The 19,160-nt window shown below is 45.9% G+C and overlaps 1 protein-coding gene and 1 long non-coding RNA gene across 2 annotated transcripts; one reads left to right on the top strand and one right to left on the bottom strand.

The window, feature by feature from the left end:
- Positions 1–19: 19 nt before the first annotated feature.
- On the bottom strand, positions 20–9,849 carry LOC133241258 (uncharacterized). The gene is made up of 4 exons (XR_009734571.1): positions 9,764–9,849; positions 7,969–8,014; positions 7,184–7,236; positions 20–276 (listed from the first exon to the last, which is right to left on the bottom strand). It is a non-coding gene; the product is annotated as an uncharacterized LOC133241258 (long non-coding RNA).
- Positions 9,850–9,970: 121 nt separating this feature from the next.
- On the top strand, positions 9,971–18,783 carry TMEM109 (transmembrane protein 109). Its single transcript, XM_061406515.1, has 4 exons — positions 9,971–10,059; positions 15,512–15,756; positions 16,664–16,766; positions 17,189–18,783. Exons 2-4 carry the CDS (start codon positions 15,520–15,522, stop codon positions 17,578–17,580), a joined length of 732 nt encoding a protein of 243 aa, XP_061262499.1. The 5' UTR covers positions 9,971–10,059; positions 15,512–15,519; the 3' UTR covers positions 17,581–18,783.
- The last annotated feature ends 377 nt before the right edge of the window (positions 18,784–19,160 follow it).

Below are 19,160 nucleotides of genomic sequence, written 5' to 3' on the forward strand. Positions count from 1 at the left end.
GAAAAGAGGAGCCAACAAATACTTCCATAAGTATTTATTTAATTGGGAACTCAAGGAAACCCCACCCTGAAATGGCCAAGATGGGGTTGTTTCACATTCCAAAACTGGTTTTTGCATAGTTAAAGAAATTGGTTTGATAAAACATCTTTTCAAAATTCTGAACCTAGGGGAACAAAAGTCCTTCTAGGAGGAGCTTGCATTTCTCTCCTTGTGCCTTGAGATATAAGATGTTCTACCACGACTCTCAGGAACTCTTACATACATCAACTCCAATTTCTGAGACAGAGGGGAAAAAACAGAAAAGAGGCCTTTTTAAACGCAAGCAAGTAAATTTAACTTATTCTGTTTACTTACTTACAAACAAATGAGTTTTATATTGTCATAACTGATTAATGACTAAGTTTTTAGTTTTTATTTTATTTTTTAATGACTAAGCTTTTCAGTGAAGCTATGGGATCTCTTGCTGTGTATGTCTATATGTCTGTGTATATGTTATAGATATATTTCTACCTCTGGGTAGTAACGCCAAAATTAATTTGTAAAGGAGCTCTATATAATTGGCTTAAATGAAATTGAGCACGTATATAAATGCTCAGAAATATAAAAGAAACTAACCCAAATGGATTTCAGGTTCACATGAATCTGGGAAATATTCAGTATTACAGTAATATCTGGTGGTAAACAAGTTTAAGCCTTTTGATTTGAATAATATTGAGATGACATAATCCTTTTATTGTATGTAGGGTTGTTAAAAGAGATCTGATTCTCTGTAATCAGAGAATCAAATAATATAATAAAATCAGATAATTAAATAAGATCTGATTATCTCTTACAAAATCTGTCAGCAAGAAAAATAACTTGCTATAGTGAGATTTTTACAAGTAAATTAAGTATAAATGAGATAAGAGTTTTTAGGCAAACTCTTTAGGAATGAACAAACAAGACCAAGCACTAAATTTGAAGAATGATCACGTTAGAATATGGAAAGAGGAACTGCCACTGAAGGAGAGGAACAAGGCTAGCAGTCAGAGAAGAGATTCTCTCTAGTTGCTAAGTCGTGTCGGATTCTTGCGACCCCATGGACTGTAGCCTGCCAGGCTCCTCTGTCCATGGGATTCTCTGGGCAATAACACTGGAGTGGGTTGCCATTTCCTTCTCCAGGGGATCTTCTCGACCCAGGAATTGAACCCGGGTCTCCTGTATTGCAGGCAGATTCTTTACTGACTGAGCTAGGAATAATTATGTTTTACAGTATGTTTACTTAAAAATAGTTTCTGCAGACTTTTGGTAATTTGAAACTTTGGAGTTTTGCTAAGTTAAGTTAAATGATAGAAGTTTATTGAATATCTAGGTCATTTACTGGAGAAGGCAATGGCACCCTGCTCCAGTACTCTTGCCTGGAAAATCCCATGGACGGAGGAGCCTGGTAGGCTGCAGTCCATGGGGTCGCTAAGAGTCGGACATGACAGAGCGACTTCACTTTCACTTTTCACTTTCATGCATTGGAGAAGGAAATGGCAACCCACTCCAGTGTTTTTGCCTGGAGAATCCCAGGGACAACGGAGCCTGGTGAGCTGCCGTCTATGGGGTCGCACAGAGTCGGACATGACTGAAGCAACTTAGCAGCAGCAGGTCATTTACAAATAAAATAATATACTTCAAATTAATATAAAGATTCTTTTACAGAGAAACTAATGATATTTAGGACTATTAGTTAATATGAGACATTTTCTATAAGAAAGTACATGATTTTAGAAATTATAGCTAATAAGTTTGTCATTCTACAGAATGCTAGTTTAGTTCATAATTGCTTACTTCTTAGGTTTTAATGGTTTAAGATTATAATTAAAACATATAACTCAAACTTTTAAAAATTAATAAGGAAAATATATATTTGTATGCAAAGGAAAAATAAAGTATAAAGAAAGGAAGTGAATTTTGTTAAGGGAAAAGGAAATAATTTTGTCCTAAAAAAGGTTAAAGACAGAGAGAGAAAAGGGACAGCACAGGACAAAATCTGAAGGTAAAACAAGAAAGTTACAGAAGGTTATGGAAAAGAAATTCTAGGAAAAGGGTTTTGTATGTGAGCAGGACTGGCTAAGATCAGAATTAACTTAATTGGTTGAGTTTTACTATTAAAAATATGCTGGTACAAAATTAGAATTTGTTTTTCTCTCTCTGTTAAGAGGGACAAAGTTTTCTTGGAATACTGATCTGCTTTTGATGGCAGATTGTCAAGTTTCTTTACCTTTTAAACAACCTGTTGTAAACTTTTGTATTTGCCTCTGAAATATTCTTTTGTCACTTGATTGAGGGCAGGAGGAGAAGGGAGTGACAGAGGATGAAAATGGTTGGATGGCATCACTGACTCAATGGACATGAGTTGGAGCAAGCTCTGGGAGATAGTGAAGGACCGGGAAGGCTGGCGTGCTGCAGTCCATGGGGTCGCAGAGTTGAACGTGACTTAGCGACTGAACAATTGTCACTTAGTCAAATAAATATTGTTTCATAGTGACCTATGATCCTATTTGACCAAGTGTTTAATTTTTTTTCCTTTTTAAAAAATTACTTATTTATTTACTTATTTATTTTTTGGCTGCACTGAGTCCTCACTACTCCCTGTGGACTTTCTCTCGCTGCGGTGAGTAGCAGCCACACTCTGGTTGCGGTGCCCAGGCCTCTCATTGTGGCAGCTTCTCTTATTGTGGAGCGTGGGCTCCAGGTGCATGGGTTTCAGTAGTTGTGTCACATGGGCTTAGTTGCCCCTCGGCATGTGGAACTGACATGGGACTGAACCCATGTCCCCCAAATTGAGATGTGGATTCCTAACCACTGAACCACCAGGGAAGTCTCTAAAATTTTTGATATCTTTGACAAGCTTCCTCAAACCAATTTTAAAATGAAGTTCTTTTGACCTCTAGCTAACCTGGGGATACTTCAGAGGATACCAAAACATCTCAAAGAAAGATGATAAGTTAATTATGCTTATTTGGTATATTAAATTACAGGGGAAGCACTGTCAACTTTCTTAGGTTATAGTGTATGTTGTGTTAGTTGCTCAGTCATGTCTGACTCTTTGGGACCCCATGGACTGTATGTAGCCTGCCAGGCTCCTCTGTCCACGGAATTCTTCAGGCAAGAATACTGGAGTGCACTGCCATTTCCTTCTCCACTATGGGTAATTGTTATTAACATAAATGTTCTGGAAATTATATGAAATGCCTAAAATCTGACTGTGTCCTGATAAAATGTTATCAGTCATAATTCTAGTTATTAATATTCTATGTCACAAAAATAACTAAATTTTTTTGACAACTACATTGTAATCAGGTCTTTAGCCATGCCCTTTAAAATCTTTTGTCATTTATAGACAATTATTATTTTGCTCTGATGCTTCATAAAAATGCTTCATTTTCAAGAAGACTCATAGAAAGGGCTTTCTGATAAGTACAGGTTTCTGAAAATGTTTAGATTATATTGCTGAACTGGGTAAAAAATTAAAAGAATTCTAATGGAAAACTTGATGGCATCAAACCTATGAAGTATCAAGATTAACAAGTGTGGCTTTTTGTCTGAAATATTACTGAATTTTAATCTTTGCTTTCCAGATGTAAAGAAACCCTTCCCCTTAAGCTAACTGTGATTTACAGCAATCTGATGAATTATATCTTTGTAAGCAGAACTGAAACATTTATCTTTTCTCTCTACTTGATCCCTCCAGAATTTGGAAACTCTTAGTGAGTATTCTTATTTTCATGGCAATACTGTTATTTGCATAAATTCAGTAAGAACCTATTCTCCTTACAACAGCACACAATTGGAAACATTGGTTATACTCTCAAGGCTTTGATTGGAATGTTATAATTGAGAGATGTGCATAGACTCAGATAAGACAAGACAGCATTAAGGAACTAAGACTGACTTTATGGAGCCATTAACTTCTTGAAAAAAATAGTCTGGTACCTTGTAACCTTATCAGATGAATAATTCAAGCCATTTCCCAGCAGGTTCAAGAACCTCAAGACATTTTGGATCCTCAAGAAGAGAGTTATTCACCCAAATTTATAGGTATCTCAAACAGAATCTGATGGCCAGTTCTTAGCATGACTTTCCTGGCCTTGAGAAACCTTTTATAGTTCAAACCTGAGAATCCTTATGAAAAGTTCTAGCAAAACCAATTTAAAAGAGCGTTTGTTGTTGTTCAGTAGCTAAGTCATGTTTGACTCTTTGTGACCCCATGGACTGAGGCACACCAGGCTCCCCTGTTCTTTACTATCTCCTCGAGTTTGCTCAAACTCATGTCCACTGAGTCCGTGATGCTATTTAACCATCTCATCGTCTCCTACCCGCTTCTCCTTTTGCCTTCAATTTTTCCCAGTATCTGGGTCTTTTCCAATGAGTCAGCTCTTAGCATCTGGTGGTCAAAGTACTGGAGTTTCAGCTTCAGCATCAGTCCTTCCAATGACTATTCAGGACTGATTTCCTTTAGGACTGACTGGTTTGACCTCCTTGCAGTCCAAGGGACTCTGAAGAGTCTTCTCCAGCACCACAGTTCAAAAGCATCAATTCTTTGGCACTCAGCCTTCTTTGTGGTCCAACTCTCAAATCTGTACATGACTACTGGAAAAACCATAGCTTTGACTATATGGGCCTTTGTTGGCAAAGTGATGTCTCTGCTTTTTAATATGCTGTCTATGTTGGTCATAGCTTTTCTTCCAAGGAGAAAGCATCTTTTAATTTCATGGCTGCAGTCACTGTCTGAAGTGATTTTAGAGCCCCCCAAAATAAAACCTGTCACTGTTTCCACTTTTCCCTTTCTATTTGCCATGATCTTGATGGAACCCCAAAATTCTGAGTTTTAAGCATATATGGTCAGTTATACTTATATATATAATCAGGTTAAGTTTATTGAAACTGGACTCATTTTGCAAGCAAATTAGTCTTAATCTGGCTATATTTTGTAGCGACAAGGATAGTTTTCAAAAGAAAAATTATGTTTCAGTAATATACCTTTGTAGATATTAAGTTCTAGTGCTGTTAGTTGTCTTTGAGTTTTGGTATTTAGTGCCTAAGACTTACTTCCCAGATGACTCCTTTTTACCAATTTGCATTATTGTAAGGTTTAATGAACTATTCAAAGGACAGTCTAAAATTGATTCTGATGTTTACCCTAGTAATCTATCTTTGGATGAAGATCAGATGTGCCATGACCTGAAACAAGGAGATTTCAAACTGGAAAAGACATCATTTAAAGAACTGTCTCCAAACCTAGATGAAAGGATTTTTATCATATTCTTAACTAGCTCATGTGCAGTGAAACCAAAGAGAATTAACTCCTGCATTCATTCCTCCCACTTTAAAAAGGGCCCCTGTTCCAGACTGGTCTAAAGATAGGACTGCTGACCTCAATATCACCTTAAAAGAATACCCACACCAGGATGAGAAGAAGATGACATGAGAAGTGAACAGCTATTCCAAGATGCTGGGCCTGACCTGTGTGATCATTTATAGTGTTTTCTTGGTTTCTATCATGGATACACAAATCCTATGCAGAGTTTAAAAATCAATCCAATTGTTGTATTTATGGTCAATTACCCATGTTCAGTACTTTTGGTTTACCTTGGTGAATTTTTTCCACTCCAAGGCTTGCTTGGATGGCCCTTAGGAAATTTATTCTAGAAGAAAAAAGTTATATAGTTCTGTTCAAGTCCTTATTGATATTACTAGATGGGACTCCCTCACTTGGCTAATCAATCATACCAGCTCTGCCCCTGGCCATAAATACAATTTTTCTTTAAAAGTTAATCACTCAAGCTCAATCAGAACAATGAGCTAAATGTTAGTCAAAAATCATAACCTCCTGCTTACTGGGAGAGACCGTCCCTCAATTATGGGATGGATTTATATTGTTAATACCAGGCTATAGTCATTTAAATTTAAAGGCTTCCTTATGGTGGGAACAATTAAATTATACTAGAGATAAGGAGCTTAATAACATTAGGAAATTGGGCAGAGTGCCTTATGAACAACGTCAACTTATCATTACCTTTAAAGATAGCAATTGGTATGGAACAGATGGGTCAGGTGACCAGGGCTCACATCCAATGTAGGTTCTTGGTTTAAATGCTAACTTAAGGGACTTCCCTGATGGTCCAGTAGCTAAGACTCCACACTTTCAATGCAGAGGGCCAGGGTTCTGTTTCTGGTTGGGGACCTAGACCCCACATGCTGCAACTAAGAATTTGTATGCCGAAACTAAAGATCCCTCACTCCACAACTAAGACTCGGTGCAGGCAAATAAATAAATTAAAAAAATCCTTACTACTAACTGTACTACCTGTATTCTGCTTACTCTACAAGATTGTTGTTTTTCACATTACCCAAAGTGCTACTGAGATTCTGACAAATATTTTGATGACTAAGCAGCTTGAAACAGTCAACCAAATATACAGCTGTTTAGTCCCTAAGTTGTGTCTGACTCCTTTCGACTCCATAGACTCAGTGTGCCAGGCTCCTCTGTCCATGGAATTCTCCAGGCAAGAATATTGGAGAGGGTTGCCATTTCCTTCTCCAGGAGATATTCTCAACCCAGGAATTGAACCTGGCTCTCCTGAGTCACTTGCATTGGCAGGCAGATTATTTCCCACTGAACCACCAGGGAAGCCCCGGCCAAATATATAGTTCTATATAAAATTAAAATAATTGTAATAATGTAACTCTGGACAGAGAAGCCTGGCATGCTGCAGTTCATGGGGTCACAAAGAATCAGACACCACTTAGCGAGTGAACAATAGTGTAACGGAAATGGCAACCCACTCCAGTGTTCTTGCCTGGAAAATCCCAGGGACGGGGGAGCCTGATGGGCTGCCGTCTATGGGGTTGCACAGAGTCGGACACGACTGAAGCGACTTAGCAGCAGCAGCAGCAGACATGGGAAGAGGCAACAAAAGGGAATCATTTCCTGAAACATAGCAGACTAGTGAGACAAGTGGTTCAGATACTTTTACGCTACTATTAACAGGGACATTAATAATGCACTGAGTGGCATATCAAGGGAATCCTCTCCTGACCTAGGAATAAGCCTTCCTGGCACCATGGGACAATTTGGTTATGAAATACCTCCCAAACCTTGGTTAAATTTAGGACCACAAGGTGGCACTGTAAAACAAGGAATGTCACTCACCATCCAGTTTCACAAATCTAGAGTAAGTCCTCAGCACTGACCTACAATACACCCTGAAAGAAATTCAGGATGAAGAACAGGGTGAACCACTGTGCTTTGAGAAAACAGGCAAAACAGACCCCTAGATAGCTAGATATGATAGGAACATTTTTGTGAACCCCAATTCTTGCATTTTCCCATACTTAGAAAAGCATTAAAATAATGAATTGAGATACCTGTTCCTCTCGACTAGCAGTAACCTTCTTCCAAGATGTATGCTGGATTGCACACACCACTTACCAAAGTTACAGATATACTGGCCTCTCCCCTACCTCTTGGGAGTAGTTTCTCAGAGCTATGGAAGCTGCTGCTAAGTCACTTCAGTCGTGTCTGACTCCGTGCGGCCCCATAGACAGCAGCCCACGAGGCTCCCCCATCCCTGGGATTCTCCAGGCAAGACCACTGGAGTGGGTTGCCATTTCCTTCTCCAATGCATGAAAGTGAAAAGTGAAAGTGAAGTCGCTCAGTCGTGTCTGATCCTCAGTGACCCCATGGACTGCAGCCTACCAGGTTCCTCCAACCATGGGATTTTTCCAGGCAAGAGTACTGGAGTGGGAGGCCATTGCCTTCTCCCAGAGCTATGGAAGGCAGAATTAAAAAGCTGATTCAGGGAGGGAGGGGAAAAATAGATTTTTGTTTTAGAGTGTTGAGTTTCAGAACTGTTTCAGGAACATCAAAGGGGAACTTACCTACATAAAAGCATTTGGACAGCAACTTAAATTTAAAAAACAAAAAACTCCACTTACTTAATCAGAAAAAGTTCACTCCACTTATTTCCTTGAATCTCCATAGCTGCTAAGAAGTGAAGATGTATGTTAAGATCTTCTGATGTAGTCCAAAAAACTTGGCTTTCTCTGCCCACTGAAGCAAAATAAAATATGGAGACAAGGTTTGGAAGAAATAGAAAGGTGGCTTCAATCCTCAGGTGGAGGAAGGGAGACACAGCAGGCTCCTGCCTCAGGCACTGGGCCTCCCTTCCTCCAGAAATCAGAGGATTATATAGGTGAGGGCACAGAGTCAAGGGTCAGTGACAAAGAACAAAGGTGTAAGGATCTTATATTCTTTTTCCTCTTGCGCTGTTTCAAAAACAGATATAGACTGGAGTCAGGCAGCCTGTTAGTTGGGTCCATTGTCTTTCCTGGAGCCTTCCCCTGGTGACTCAGTTGGTAAAGAATCTGGCTGCCATGCAGGAGACCCAGGTTTTATCCCTGGGTCAGGAAGTTCCCCTGGAGGAGAAAATTGCAATCCACTCCAGGATTCTTGCCTGGAAAATCCCATGGACAGAGGAGCCCATAGGGCTATGACCCACAGGGTCACAAAGAGTTCCAACCAAAAGGACTGAACGAATTTTGCATTGCATGCATGCACTGACTACAGACAGGAACATTCAAAGTAAAAAAAGTGCTCAGAAAAGGGCAAGAGAAAAAAAGAAAACTTTTTCCTTTTTCTCACTGGAACACTTTTAGTACTTTATAGAATTAAAAAACAAAATTCAGCCAAATACATTTCAAATATCTAATTAGTTATAGAAGATTCATAAATTAGGCAGCATCCCATATCTCCAAAGAGCTATAGTAAAGGAAAGGTTTTCAAACGCAGGACATGAAATCCATAAACAGAAGAAAAGATTACTTTAGGCATGAAAATGAAAGTGGAAAGTCGTGTAGTCCTGTCCAACTCTTTGCTATCCCCATGGACTATACAGTCCATGGAATTTTCCAGGCCAGAGTACTACAGTGGGTAGCCTTTCCATTCTCTGGGGGATCTTCCCAACCCAGGGATCGAACCCAGTTCTCCCGCATTGCAGCCATAGGTAACATATTTTATGGGGAATGGAAGGGATCTATATGGCAGATTATTTCAGTTTCCTTTGGGGACAACAGAGACCCCGTGTGACAGATGGCCTCATTGGTGCTGACCAAAAAATTCCTAACTTGTTAAGACTACATTTCTGAATGACGTTGAAATTTAAGCTACGACAGGTATTAATTCCCGGATTAGGGACTTGTCCTTACAATAAGTGACTCCATTTCAAGCCTACAGTTTTCTTTCAAACAATAGTAAAGTTGAAATAAGGACATCCAGAGAGATGAAGTGACCTGCCAGAATAACAAAGCAGGCAAAAGACCTCTTCATTCCAAATCCCGCGGCGTTCTCCCTCACAATGCTGCCTTTTTGACTGAAATGGGTCTGGAAGTTAGTGCCCTTCCCTCTCTAAAACTGAGAGAACATTTAGGAACCATCTGCAGAGTTAAGGAGTGGAAATGATCTCAGAGGGAAAGGATGCATTTTCCCGGTTGAGCGCCTCTTACTGCTCCTCTAACACCCTTTCCCCTTTGTGTCTTTTAAGCGCGAAAAATTTTCTCAAAAGACCAGGTGCGCTCAGGCTCCTCTTTCTTAGAACTACATTTCCCACAATGCCTCAGGAGGCCTCACATAGCTGGAGAACTACAATGCCCGAAATGCCAAGGGGTTTTTGTTTTTGTTTTTTTAAGAGGCAGATAAGCTTCCATTCCAAATTAAAAAATGAAGTTTACCCACTCTATAGTCCAGATATAGTCACTTTCCCCTTTCCTGCCAGAGACTTCCGTTTCCAGCTCGAACTTCCGACTCCATTATTCTGCCGGTGGGAATGCCTGGGATAAATACGCAAGCGGAGAGTAGAGCGCATGCGCTGACCAGCACCGGACTTTGGGCTTTTTGGGCGGCCCGCAGGTCCGGGCACGTCCCGCCTTGCGCGTGCGCAGACGATAAACCAACGCCCCAGAGTTGAGGCGCGGGTGTAGTGCCGCGTTTTAGTGAAGTCGCACGTGAAGAGCAGCGGTGGCCAGAGCCCGGTGAGTGCAGGCTGAGACCGGGACTCGGGGGCTGCACGCGGGACTGGGTGGCGGCGGCCGCTGCAGGTGTGAGCCCGGCGGCCGCGAGGCCGGACGAGCGCCTGTGGGGAGGGGTCCGAAGTCGCGCGGCGGGCAGTCTTAACAGTGGACCCGGATCCTCGTTGCTATGCAACAGGGGGCGTCGTTACTAAGTAACAGGGGAGGTGCGCGTTTCCGGGGAGAAGAGTTCGCGGTGCTGCTCCAAGGTCCGGTCGAGGACACGCGGCTGTCAGGTTTGCGGGACCAGGCCAACGCTGAGCCCCTCGACCCCAACTCCCGCCTACGACTCGGCCTCCCGCGGCTTCGCTCCGAGCCGTTTGGGGGTACCCCGAACCCCTGGGCCGCGCCGCGTCCCTTGCCGGCGACGTCACTCAGCAGCCTTGGCAAGGGACACGCTGTTCGAAATAGCACAAGCATGCCACTGACACCCTGTCTCGGGAAGGCCGGGCCCTGGGGAAAGCGCCGTGCGCATGGGAAGCTGCCCCTTTGCTCGTCGCCCTGCCCCCAAACAGTTGCTGGGCAGCAGCTGTTAGGGGTTTAGCGGGGGCTGCCCCCACCTGCCGGGACGCTGACTTCATACTCCCGAGTAGCAGCTTCACCCGGTTTAGGAGCTTCTTTTCCACGCAGCTGTGCTTTTCGAGTGGCCGCTGCGTATTTGGATCAACTTTAAAATAGTCCTCTCCGTACCTCTCCATGGCTCTCCGTTGTCATTCTCACCGCTTCTTGGGCTTCTTGACACTCATTTAACAAGCATTTATTAGTCATTGTTCTGTGCTAGGCACTGGGAATTCCAAGGAAGGTTAGCTATCAAGTGTGAAGGGGAGGTGCTCAAAGTCTTTTGGGGAAGGCAGGCATAAAAACTGCTAAATTATGCTACAGTGCAATGAGTGGTATATTGGCAATTTGTGGGCTACAACTTTCCTATAGATGTTTATAGTTTACAAAGTTCTTGTAGAAACATGTTAACTACTTGCATTAACTCTTAACCTCATTTGATCCCATTTTAGATTTGAGGAGACTGAAACTCAGACAGTTAAGTAATAAGGTAGAAGGTAGTGGCTTCTAAATTTTATTTTTTTTGGCCGTGCTGCAGTGCATGTGGGATCTTAGTTCCCTGGTCAGGGATTGAGCCCACACCCCCTCCACTGGAAGCATGGAGTGTTAACCACTAGACTGCCAGGGGAGTTCAGTAGTGGCTTCTAGTGTGTGGCAGAACTGAACCTGGGACAGGAAAGTCTAGAGTGCTTTGTACACTGCTGAATTTGGGCGGCTTTGCCCGAACAGTAGACTTTCCCCTGTGCTGCTGATCATTTGTGGCAGTTGTCCTGTTATGCATCAGAAATCCCCAAGGAGCTCTGAAAACAAAAGCCTGAACCTGACTCTGGGGAGAGTCCGAGTAAAGAAGCCCTGGGGGCTGGAGGGTGCAGGTGGGACAGACACTCCAGATTGAGGAGGCTCAAGCCCTTTTCATGGCAACCACAATTGAGAACTGCTTCTCCATGGGGGCAGTTTCTACAGTGATGGGGAAATCAGGACCCGCAGAAGGCACAAAATCAGCTGCCCCTCCTGCTGTGTTGTGATTTATAGTGCGAGAGGAAGCGACAGGAGGAAGGAGCCTTGGCAGGGAGCCTGGGGACCGCCCTACCCTACCCTCTTAGCAAACCACAGCTAAACATATAGTGTCTTCTCACTGCTCCTGCTGCTGCTAAGTCGCTTCAGTCGTGTCCGACTCTGTGCGACCCCATAGACGGCAGCCCACCAGGCTCCCCCATCCCTGGGATTCTCCAGGCAAGAACACTGGAGGTGGTTGCCATTTCCTTCTCACTACCACAGTTAAATGAAGCAGTTTCCCCAGTTCAGCCTGTCCCTGCCCAAGCCATATTGCTGCTGCCTAAACAAAAGTGGCAGGTCTAGTCCCAGCTTTTTGCTGCAGAACCATGACCTGTGAGTCCAGCAGGTGGGTCATCATCTGGTGGGTGGTCTCCTTGTGGGAATCTGGGTGCCCTCTGTCTGTGAGGTGGTTGATTTGGGGCAGAACCTTAAGCTCCTTGAGGGCAGCAACCATGTCTTAATGAGGCAGGGTGGGTGGGATGTGGAAGGAGCAAAAGGGCAAGGTTTAGACCCTGGGTTCTGGAGTTAGGTCCCCGTCCTGCTGTGTGAACTTGAACAACACTTGATCTCTCTAAGCCATAGTTTTCTGAGTAAATGTGGAGAAATAGCAGTATCTTATAAGATTGTTGTGGACTTAAATGTGATGGTGAAAGAACAAGCACTTTGTAAATTATCAAGCAACACACACACACACACACACACACGCACACAATTTGTTGTTGTTGAGTGCCTGCTATTTGCTGAGACATTTAAGACATCCTTCCTCTCAGAGCTCATGGCTGCTGCAGCCCCTGACTCCCATGGCTTCTTTTTATCAAAAGTATTTGGTTGGGATGAAGTGAGGAGGTATCATGGCGATGGGTTAGACCCTTGCTGAAGGAGAAATGAGGAGGAATCCTGTTAAAGAAAACAATTTGAAGAGAAAGGGAAAAGTAAAAGTGTTAGTCGTGTCCAACTCTTTGTGACCCTATGGACTGTAGCCTGCCAGACTCCTCTGTCCATGGGATTCTCCAGGCAAGAATACTGGAGTGGGTAGCCAGTCCCTTTTCCAGGGGAATCTTCCCAACCGGGATCGAACCCAGGTCTCCTACGTTGCACGCAGATTCTTTACCATCTGAGCCACCAGGGAAACCTTTGAAGAAAGGGAGTAGCTTTCTTATCTGCAAAGGGCTCACTCCGGAATCGGGTTAGATTTGGTTGCTGGTACATTTCCGAAGGTTGACTGGCAGGCAATGCCAGCCTCACTGTGGAGAGTTTATTTCAAGGTCCCCCTAGTTTCCTCAGATTTCCGGGTGGCTCAGTGGTAAGGAAAACACCTGCCAATGCAGGAGATGTAGGAGCTCTGGGTCTGATCCCTGGGTCAGGAAGAACCTGTGGAGGAGGAAATGGCAACCCGCTCCAGTATTCTTGCCTGGAGAATCCCATGGACAGAGGAGCCTGGCGGGCTACAGTCCATGAGGTTGCAAAGAGTCAGACCCGACTGAGCGATTGAGCACACACAACTCCCCTGGACTGAAGCAAATGGCTGCCTGAAGGTTGAGGCTGGCACAGAACGCAGGAGACTTCCATTTGGGGGTGGGGGTGGGGAGCAATTCACGTCACCTTGACCTTCAAGATAGGAGAAGTCATCGGATCCCTCTGGGTGGAGGTCCTTGGATATAGAATCCAACCCAAGATAGCATCCCTGCTCGTTACGTCCCCAGTGCAGTCATGACCCAGATAGACCAGGAACTGACCTGTGCTTTCCTCATCTCTGACCACGGGCAGGCAGGAACCATCTGGTTCTTGATTTGTGCCAGAAGAAGAGTAGAAGACTTCCCAACCTGAGGTTGTTCCCTCTGAACTGTCTGTTTTGCAGCCTGCCTGATCCTACAGGTCTCAGGAGGGATTTAGAGCAACTGTTCTGTGCCAGAAAGTGCCCCAAATGTGATATTTTTATAACTGGTTCTTGGACCCTCCTTCCCACTAAACAAAAACGAGAATATCTTCTCCTCCTTCTTGATTTCTGGCTGACTACCTGAGGGCCCTGGTAGCTACAAAAACTTCAAACACCTGACTGCTCCTGCCTCAGGGGCCTGGCTAAGCCTCTGCTCCTCAAGTCTAAATCTCTGACACTCCCAGGAGCTGCAGGTTCATTTCTGAGCCTGGAAGAGAACAGGGAATTTGCCGGTGCTGTTTGACTTTTCTCAAGCACGGTAGCAAATAGAAGTTGGAACTGAAAACGTTTTTCTTGGCTAAATCCACTGGTACTTCAATGAGTTGATACTTGTTGGGTCTTAACTTGCCTACAGCATCACATTACAGAAGAGATCAGAGCATAAGACACAAAGCAGTTAACTGAATTATCACCAGTAATTCATGGAGTGGACTGGTAGATGCCAAGTCTATTTTAGCTCATGAATAATCTCTTGGGTGACTTTCCAATCACTTGTGAGATTTGAGTTGGAGAGGATACAGCACGGTGGTATATGTGAGGGTGCTGATGTCACGTGCATGCATGCTGAGTTGCTTCAGTGTCCAACTCTTTGTGACCCCACGGACTGTAGCCCGCCATGCTGCTCTGTCCATGGGATTCTCCCGGAAAGAATACTGGAGTGAGTTGACATGCCCGCCTCCAGGGGATCTTCCCAACCTAGGGATCAAATCGGTGTCTCCTTGTCTCCTGCACTGCAGGCAGATTCTTTCCCGCTGAGCCACCAGGGAAGCCTGATGTCAGGTATACCTGAATTCAAATTCTGGCTCACCTACTTACTACTTATCCTTCCTCAGTTTCTTCATCAGTTAAATGGGGGATAAGAACAGTACCTACCTAATGGGTTGTAGTGAGGATTAAATGAGATAGGTGGCCCATGGTTAATTTTTTATTATTAATAATATTGTTCCTTAAAAGTTGTGCTTTAACTCTTTGCCTCCGTTGGGGGCTGGGGAGTTGAGGTCATTCAGTGTGAGTGGATCTTGACTTTGCACAGTGGAATCCTCTGGGGGGCTTTTGGAGGTCTAAGCCGGGGCCATACTCACCGTGACATCAGAACCTCCTGTCTTTAGGGCAGAGGCATCAATAGTTTGTGAAGCTTCCAGATGTTTCCAGTGAGCAACCACAGTTGTGATCCACCTTCACTTCTGTAATTTGGAAGCAGAAGTTTAGGTCCAAATCCTGGCCTTTCTCCTTAGCCCCAGTGACCTTGGGTGGATGACAAAGTCCTAAGTCTCAGTCTCTTCTCTACCCATAGTGGTGAGGAGGATAAGGACCATCTCACGTGATACTCCTGCAGAACAGATGGCCTGTGTACAGTGTGTTCTTGTGTATTTGAGCACCCAACCAAGCATGTTTCTTTACATCTTTACGCAGTGGTAATCCTATTTGAGTGCAATTTTTAAGTTTGTAAAATATATGTATTAGCTTTATCTAAAGTAGATTATAACTTCCTTGGGGACAAAGCTTTATAGTCTTATATATATATATATATATATTTTTTTTTTTTTTCTTTAATGCCCAAAGCACCTAATACACAAAGGCAGGCCTTCAGGTTTTTAGAACTGGAGTAAGCCTCAGAGAGATCTTCTCATCCACCTTAAGGCGCTGACGTATACTTACTGGTTTATTAATATGCAAACAGTAAAGAACTTGAAAGAGGAACCTGTGAATCAGATGGTCGTACCCAGCTGAGGCTGAAAGTCTCAGTTCTGCGTTTCAACTAACAGGGAGGGGTGGAGGAGGGTGCTGGGGCAAGTCGCACTCAGGACAGTGGGTTTCTCTGCCAGTTCGGGCCCTCACTCATACCATGCTTCTCAACCCTGACAGATCCAGCCATGGCAGGCTTAGGCAGCGGTTCGCCATGGGGCAAGTATCTGTTCAAAGTTGTCCTGATGGTGCTCATGGCCCTCCTGCTCCTGCACTCAGCGTCTTCCCAGTCACATCGAGACTTTGTGACGCCGGGCCAGCAGAAGAGGGAGGCCCCAGTTGATCTCTTGAGCCAGATCGGTAGCTCTGTGCGGGGAACCTTGGATGCCTCGATTGGGGCAGAAACCATGCACCTGGTTTCCGAGGTAAAGAGAATGTTCCCTGCTGTGACCACACATGTTAAGGACAGAGGAGCCGTTGTTCACGGCCACCTGTCTTGACTCCACATCCTCTGTATCATAATCCGTGGGGCAGATAGCCCCCCAGTTCCACGGAATGAAGCCAGACAGCCCCTGCCTCTTGCACCCCCTTTGTTTCATTCCTACCCCAGAGCGTTTAGCTCCACCCCCATCTTTCCCTTATCCCTGCCTTTTCTTGCCAGAAAGACTGGGAAATGAGCCATCTTTGTAAACCTATGTCACTGGTGACGATGTGTCTGACTTTGGTCTAAATCTGACCTTAAGTCTTAAATTGGCCAAATATCAAGACCTGAGTCCATACTTTTACCTGGAGAGGCGGGAGTGGGGATGACTCAGGGCCTTAAGGCAGGGCTGTCTCTTCTACCCAGTGGCATCCCAAGCATGTTGCCATATACTTTTGATAGGTCTTATTGAATACCTGAAACAAAGATCTTACCATTTATAAGATCCATAATACAGAAGAGCCGATTGACTTCATTGTCACTGAAACAGCCTAGCCCGTCAGGGATGCTGCTTCCCAGACCTTCAATCCTTGGGAGGCTAGGAGGACCCCCCCACCAAATTTTACAGGGTGACTGCTTCAGGGATTTGATGATTCTCCCACACATCCACATTCACCCACTACCACCACCAAAGTATTTGAGCACATCAGTTGAATTAGGGCCCCAGTGTCATGGGTTCCAGCTCAGGAAGGAGAAATGGCCTGTCCCCATGCACTGGAAGGTGGCTGTGGAAGGGACCCCTCGGCCAGGACGAGAAGCAGGTGGAGGCGTTCCTGGCTGGTGGTGGTGAGGCTCAGAGAGGAAGAACATCATTAATTATGGACTCATCTTGTGCCCTCCTCTTCCCACAGACCTTGGCGCAGATAATGTGGGCCATCTCGTCAGCCATTTCTGTGGCCTTCTTCGCACTGTCTGGGATCGCTGCTCAGTTGCTGAACGCCTTGGGGCTGGAAGGTGAGTGGCAGAGAACTGGTTAGGTCAGCTGGAGATTAACGTGTCACTTCCTGTTTGTGAGAGTTTATCTTTTCAAAGTCTAGACTTTTCCCTAGCTGTTTAACTCCTCCCAGGTCTCTCCAGAGGCAACCTAAGAGCAGGCTACTAACTGTGGCATCGCACTAAGCCGTAGCGTCTTTTCTAACCAGCACCCACAGTGGCTCACTCCCATTTCACAGATGCAATGGACTCAGCCAAGGGAAGGAGTCTGCCCTCAGTCAGCTGGACCCGATGCTGGGATTTAAGCTCCATGACCTGAGGGGAAAGGATTTTTCCTTGGCTAAGGGGGTTTGGCTCTTCCCCTTTTTATTGGTCCTTGACAGCTCCCCCCACTCCCTTCACCATGCCAGGGTGGCTGATTCTATGACTCTCTCTCCTTCCAGGAGATCACCTCACCCAGGGCCTGAAGCTCAGCCCCGGCCAAGTCCAGACCTTCCTGCTGTGGGGAGCAGGTGCCCTGGTTGCCTATTGGCTGCTGTCAGTGCTCCTCGGCTTGGTCTTGGCCTTGCTGGGGCGGATCCTGTGGGGCCTGAAGCTTGCCCTCTTCCTGGCTGCCTTTGTGGCCCTGGTGAGGTCCGTGCCCGACCCCTCCACCCGGGCGCTGCTTCTCCTGGCCTTGCTGACCCTCTACGCCCTGCTGAGCCGGCTCACTGGCACCCGCGCCTCGGGGGCCCAGCTGGAGGCCAAGGTTCGGGGTCTGGAACGCCAGGTGGAGGAGCTGCGCTGGCGGCAGAGGCGAGCGGTCAAGGGGCCCCGGAACGTGGAGGAGGAGTGAGAGGGTCGTCGGACGCCACCCCCTGCATCATACCAAAGAGCCCAGCTGCTTCTGGGTCGCACAACCCTCCTTCCAGCCCCCTGCCTCTTTCTTGCCCTGTCTCTGAATCTTTCAGACCTTTCTCTCTGCAGACCCCTTAGCCGAGAGAGGAAAACCATGCCCCGATTTGTCCTTAGGGGCCCTGTCCTCTGAGGTTCTCTGGTTTGGGCTTGGTTCTCCCCACTCTTTCTCTGCTCCCAGCCTGTCTTAGCAGGGCAGGTGGTTGGCGGGGGGCTCCTGCCAGCTTCTGCACCTGCTCTCAGCGAGCACCCCCATCACTGCCAGTGGCCTCCATGACTCAGCCACGACTTGCCTTCCTCCAGTGCTCTTTCCCTCCTGTCCTTCTCTACCTCCCCCTTTGCCAAGTCCCCTCCTTCCATCCTTCTTTGTCTTCTCCTCCCAGCCCTGTACTCCAACCAAACCCCGGTCCCTCAAGGCGTGCTCCTGTCCCTTTCATTGCCCGGTGGTGGGGTTGGGGAGAGGCAGGGCCTATGGGGCCTGAGGGCAAACAGAAGTGAGGAAGTTCCCACCTGGGGCCGGGGCTGGAACTACCTTGAGTCTGTTACAAGTGCCTTAATCCGAGCCAGCGGGGTCCTCCATTTGCCCGCTGCTGCCATACTGTATGTAAGAAACTGCCCTGTGGCTGCTTTGTGTCAAGAGGAAAGTGGTTCCTCTCGGATTCTTGATTCCCCTTCAGCCAGAGCAAAAGATGACTGCTTTGCAGGCTTGTGCCTGCAAGTAGAACCCTGCGATGGGATCCCCCGTGGGGGTTTCAGAGACCCCGAAGGAGGAAAGAGGACTCATCTTCCTGTCTGCACAGCTCCAGGCGGTTCTCCATCTCTCTCTCCGTCATTGCCACTGAGGAGTCGCTGATCAGCAGCCCAGGAGGAGCACAGCACAGACAACAGAGATGCACCACACGGCCCCTTCTCATGCCCTGCAGCTGAGATGGCCCCACTGTGGGGGCCACTCATTTCTTCCTCCAAGGCTCTGGTGGAGGTGGGTGGCTTCCTCTGCCAGGCCCTGCACACGATGTGAAGAGTGAAGCAATGCCCAGTTCTTACTGTTGAGGTTGAAATGGAATCACAGCTGCAGTGATATATATATATATTTTTATCGGCGCTTGGTTGGTTTTAAATAAAGTGCACGCTATTTTATTATCTCTTTCCGGATAAAATGTATTTGCTAAAAGTCTAGCTTGCCTTGATTGCTCCCTCTCCAGCTAAACCCATTTCTGCGGAGCTGCTTAGTTTCTCCCTGCAGGTGCCAAATAGGGAGAAAGGGAGTGAGAAAGACAGCTGGTACCAGGGACCCTTCCCTCCTGGGCTGAGGAATGAGGAGGGCATGCCCCATTCCCAAACTTCCTGGGACTGACCAACTTAGAGAGAGCAGTGTGCCTGTAGGGGAGGAGGGAAGGGACTGCTTCCATCCCTGTGTGCAGGAGTGGTAAAGCCTGGCCCCCAGCCAGAGAGAGACTGGCTTGCCCTCCCTGCATCCCCACCATGGTTCTCAACCCGGCCCATGGAATGGATCAGTTATTT

Source organism: Bos javanicus, chromosome 29, assembly GCF_032452875.1.
Source record: "Bos javanicus breed banteng chromosome 29, ARS-OSU_banteng_1.0, whole genome shotgun sequence".
In the NCBI taxonomy this organism is placed as follows: Eukaryota; Metazoa; Chordata; class Mammalia; order Artiodactyla; family Bovidae; genus Bos; species Bos javanicus.

Bases quoted from the DNA above. Each gene is read 5' to 3' on its own strand.
- TMEM109 (XM_061406515.1), top strand. From the start codon at position 15,520: ATGGCAGGCTTAGGCAGCGGTTCGCCATGGGGCAAGTATCTGTTCAAA. The intron at 15,757-16,663 runs GTAAAGAGAATG...CTCTTCCCACAG, and splicing joins CCATGCACCTGGTTTCCGAG to ACCTTGGCGCAGATAATGTG. The intron at 16,767-17,188 runs GTGAGTGGCAGA...CTCTCCTTCCAG, and splicing joins GAACGCCTTGGGGCTGGAAG to GAGATCACCTCACCCAGGGC.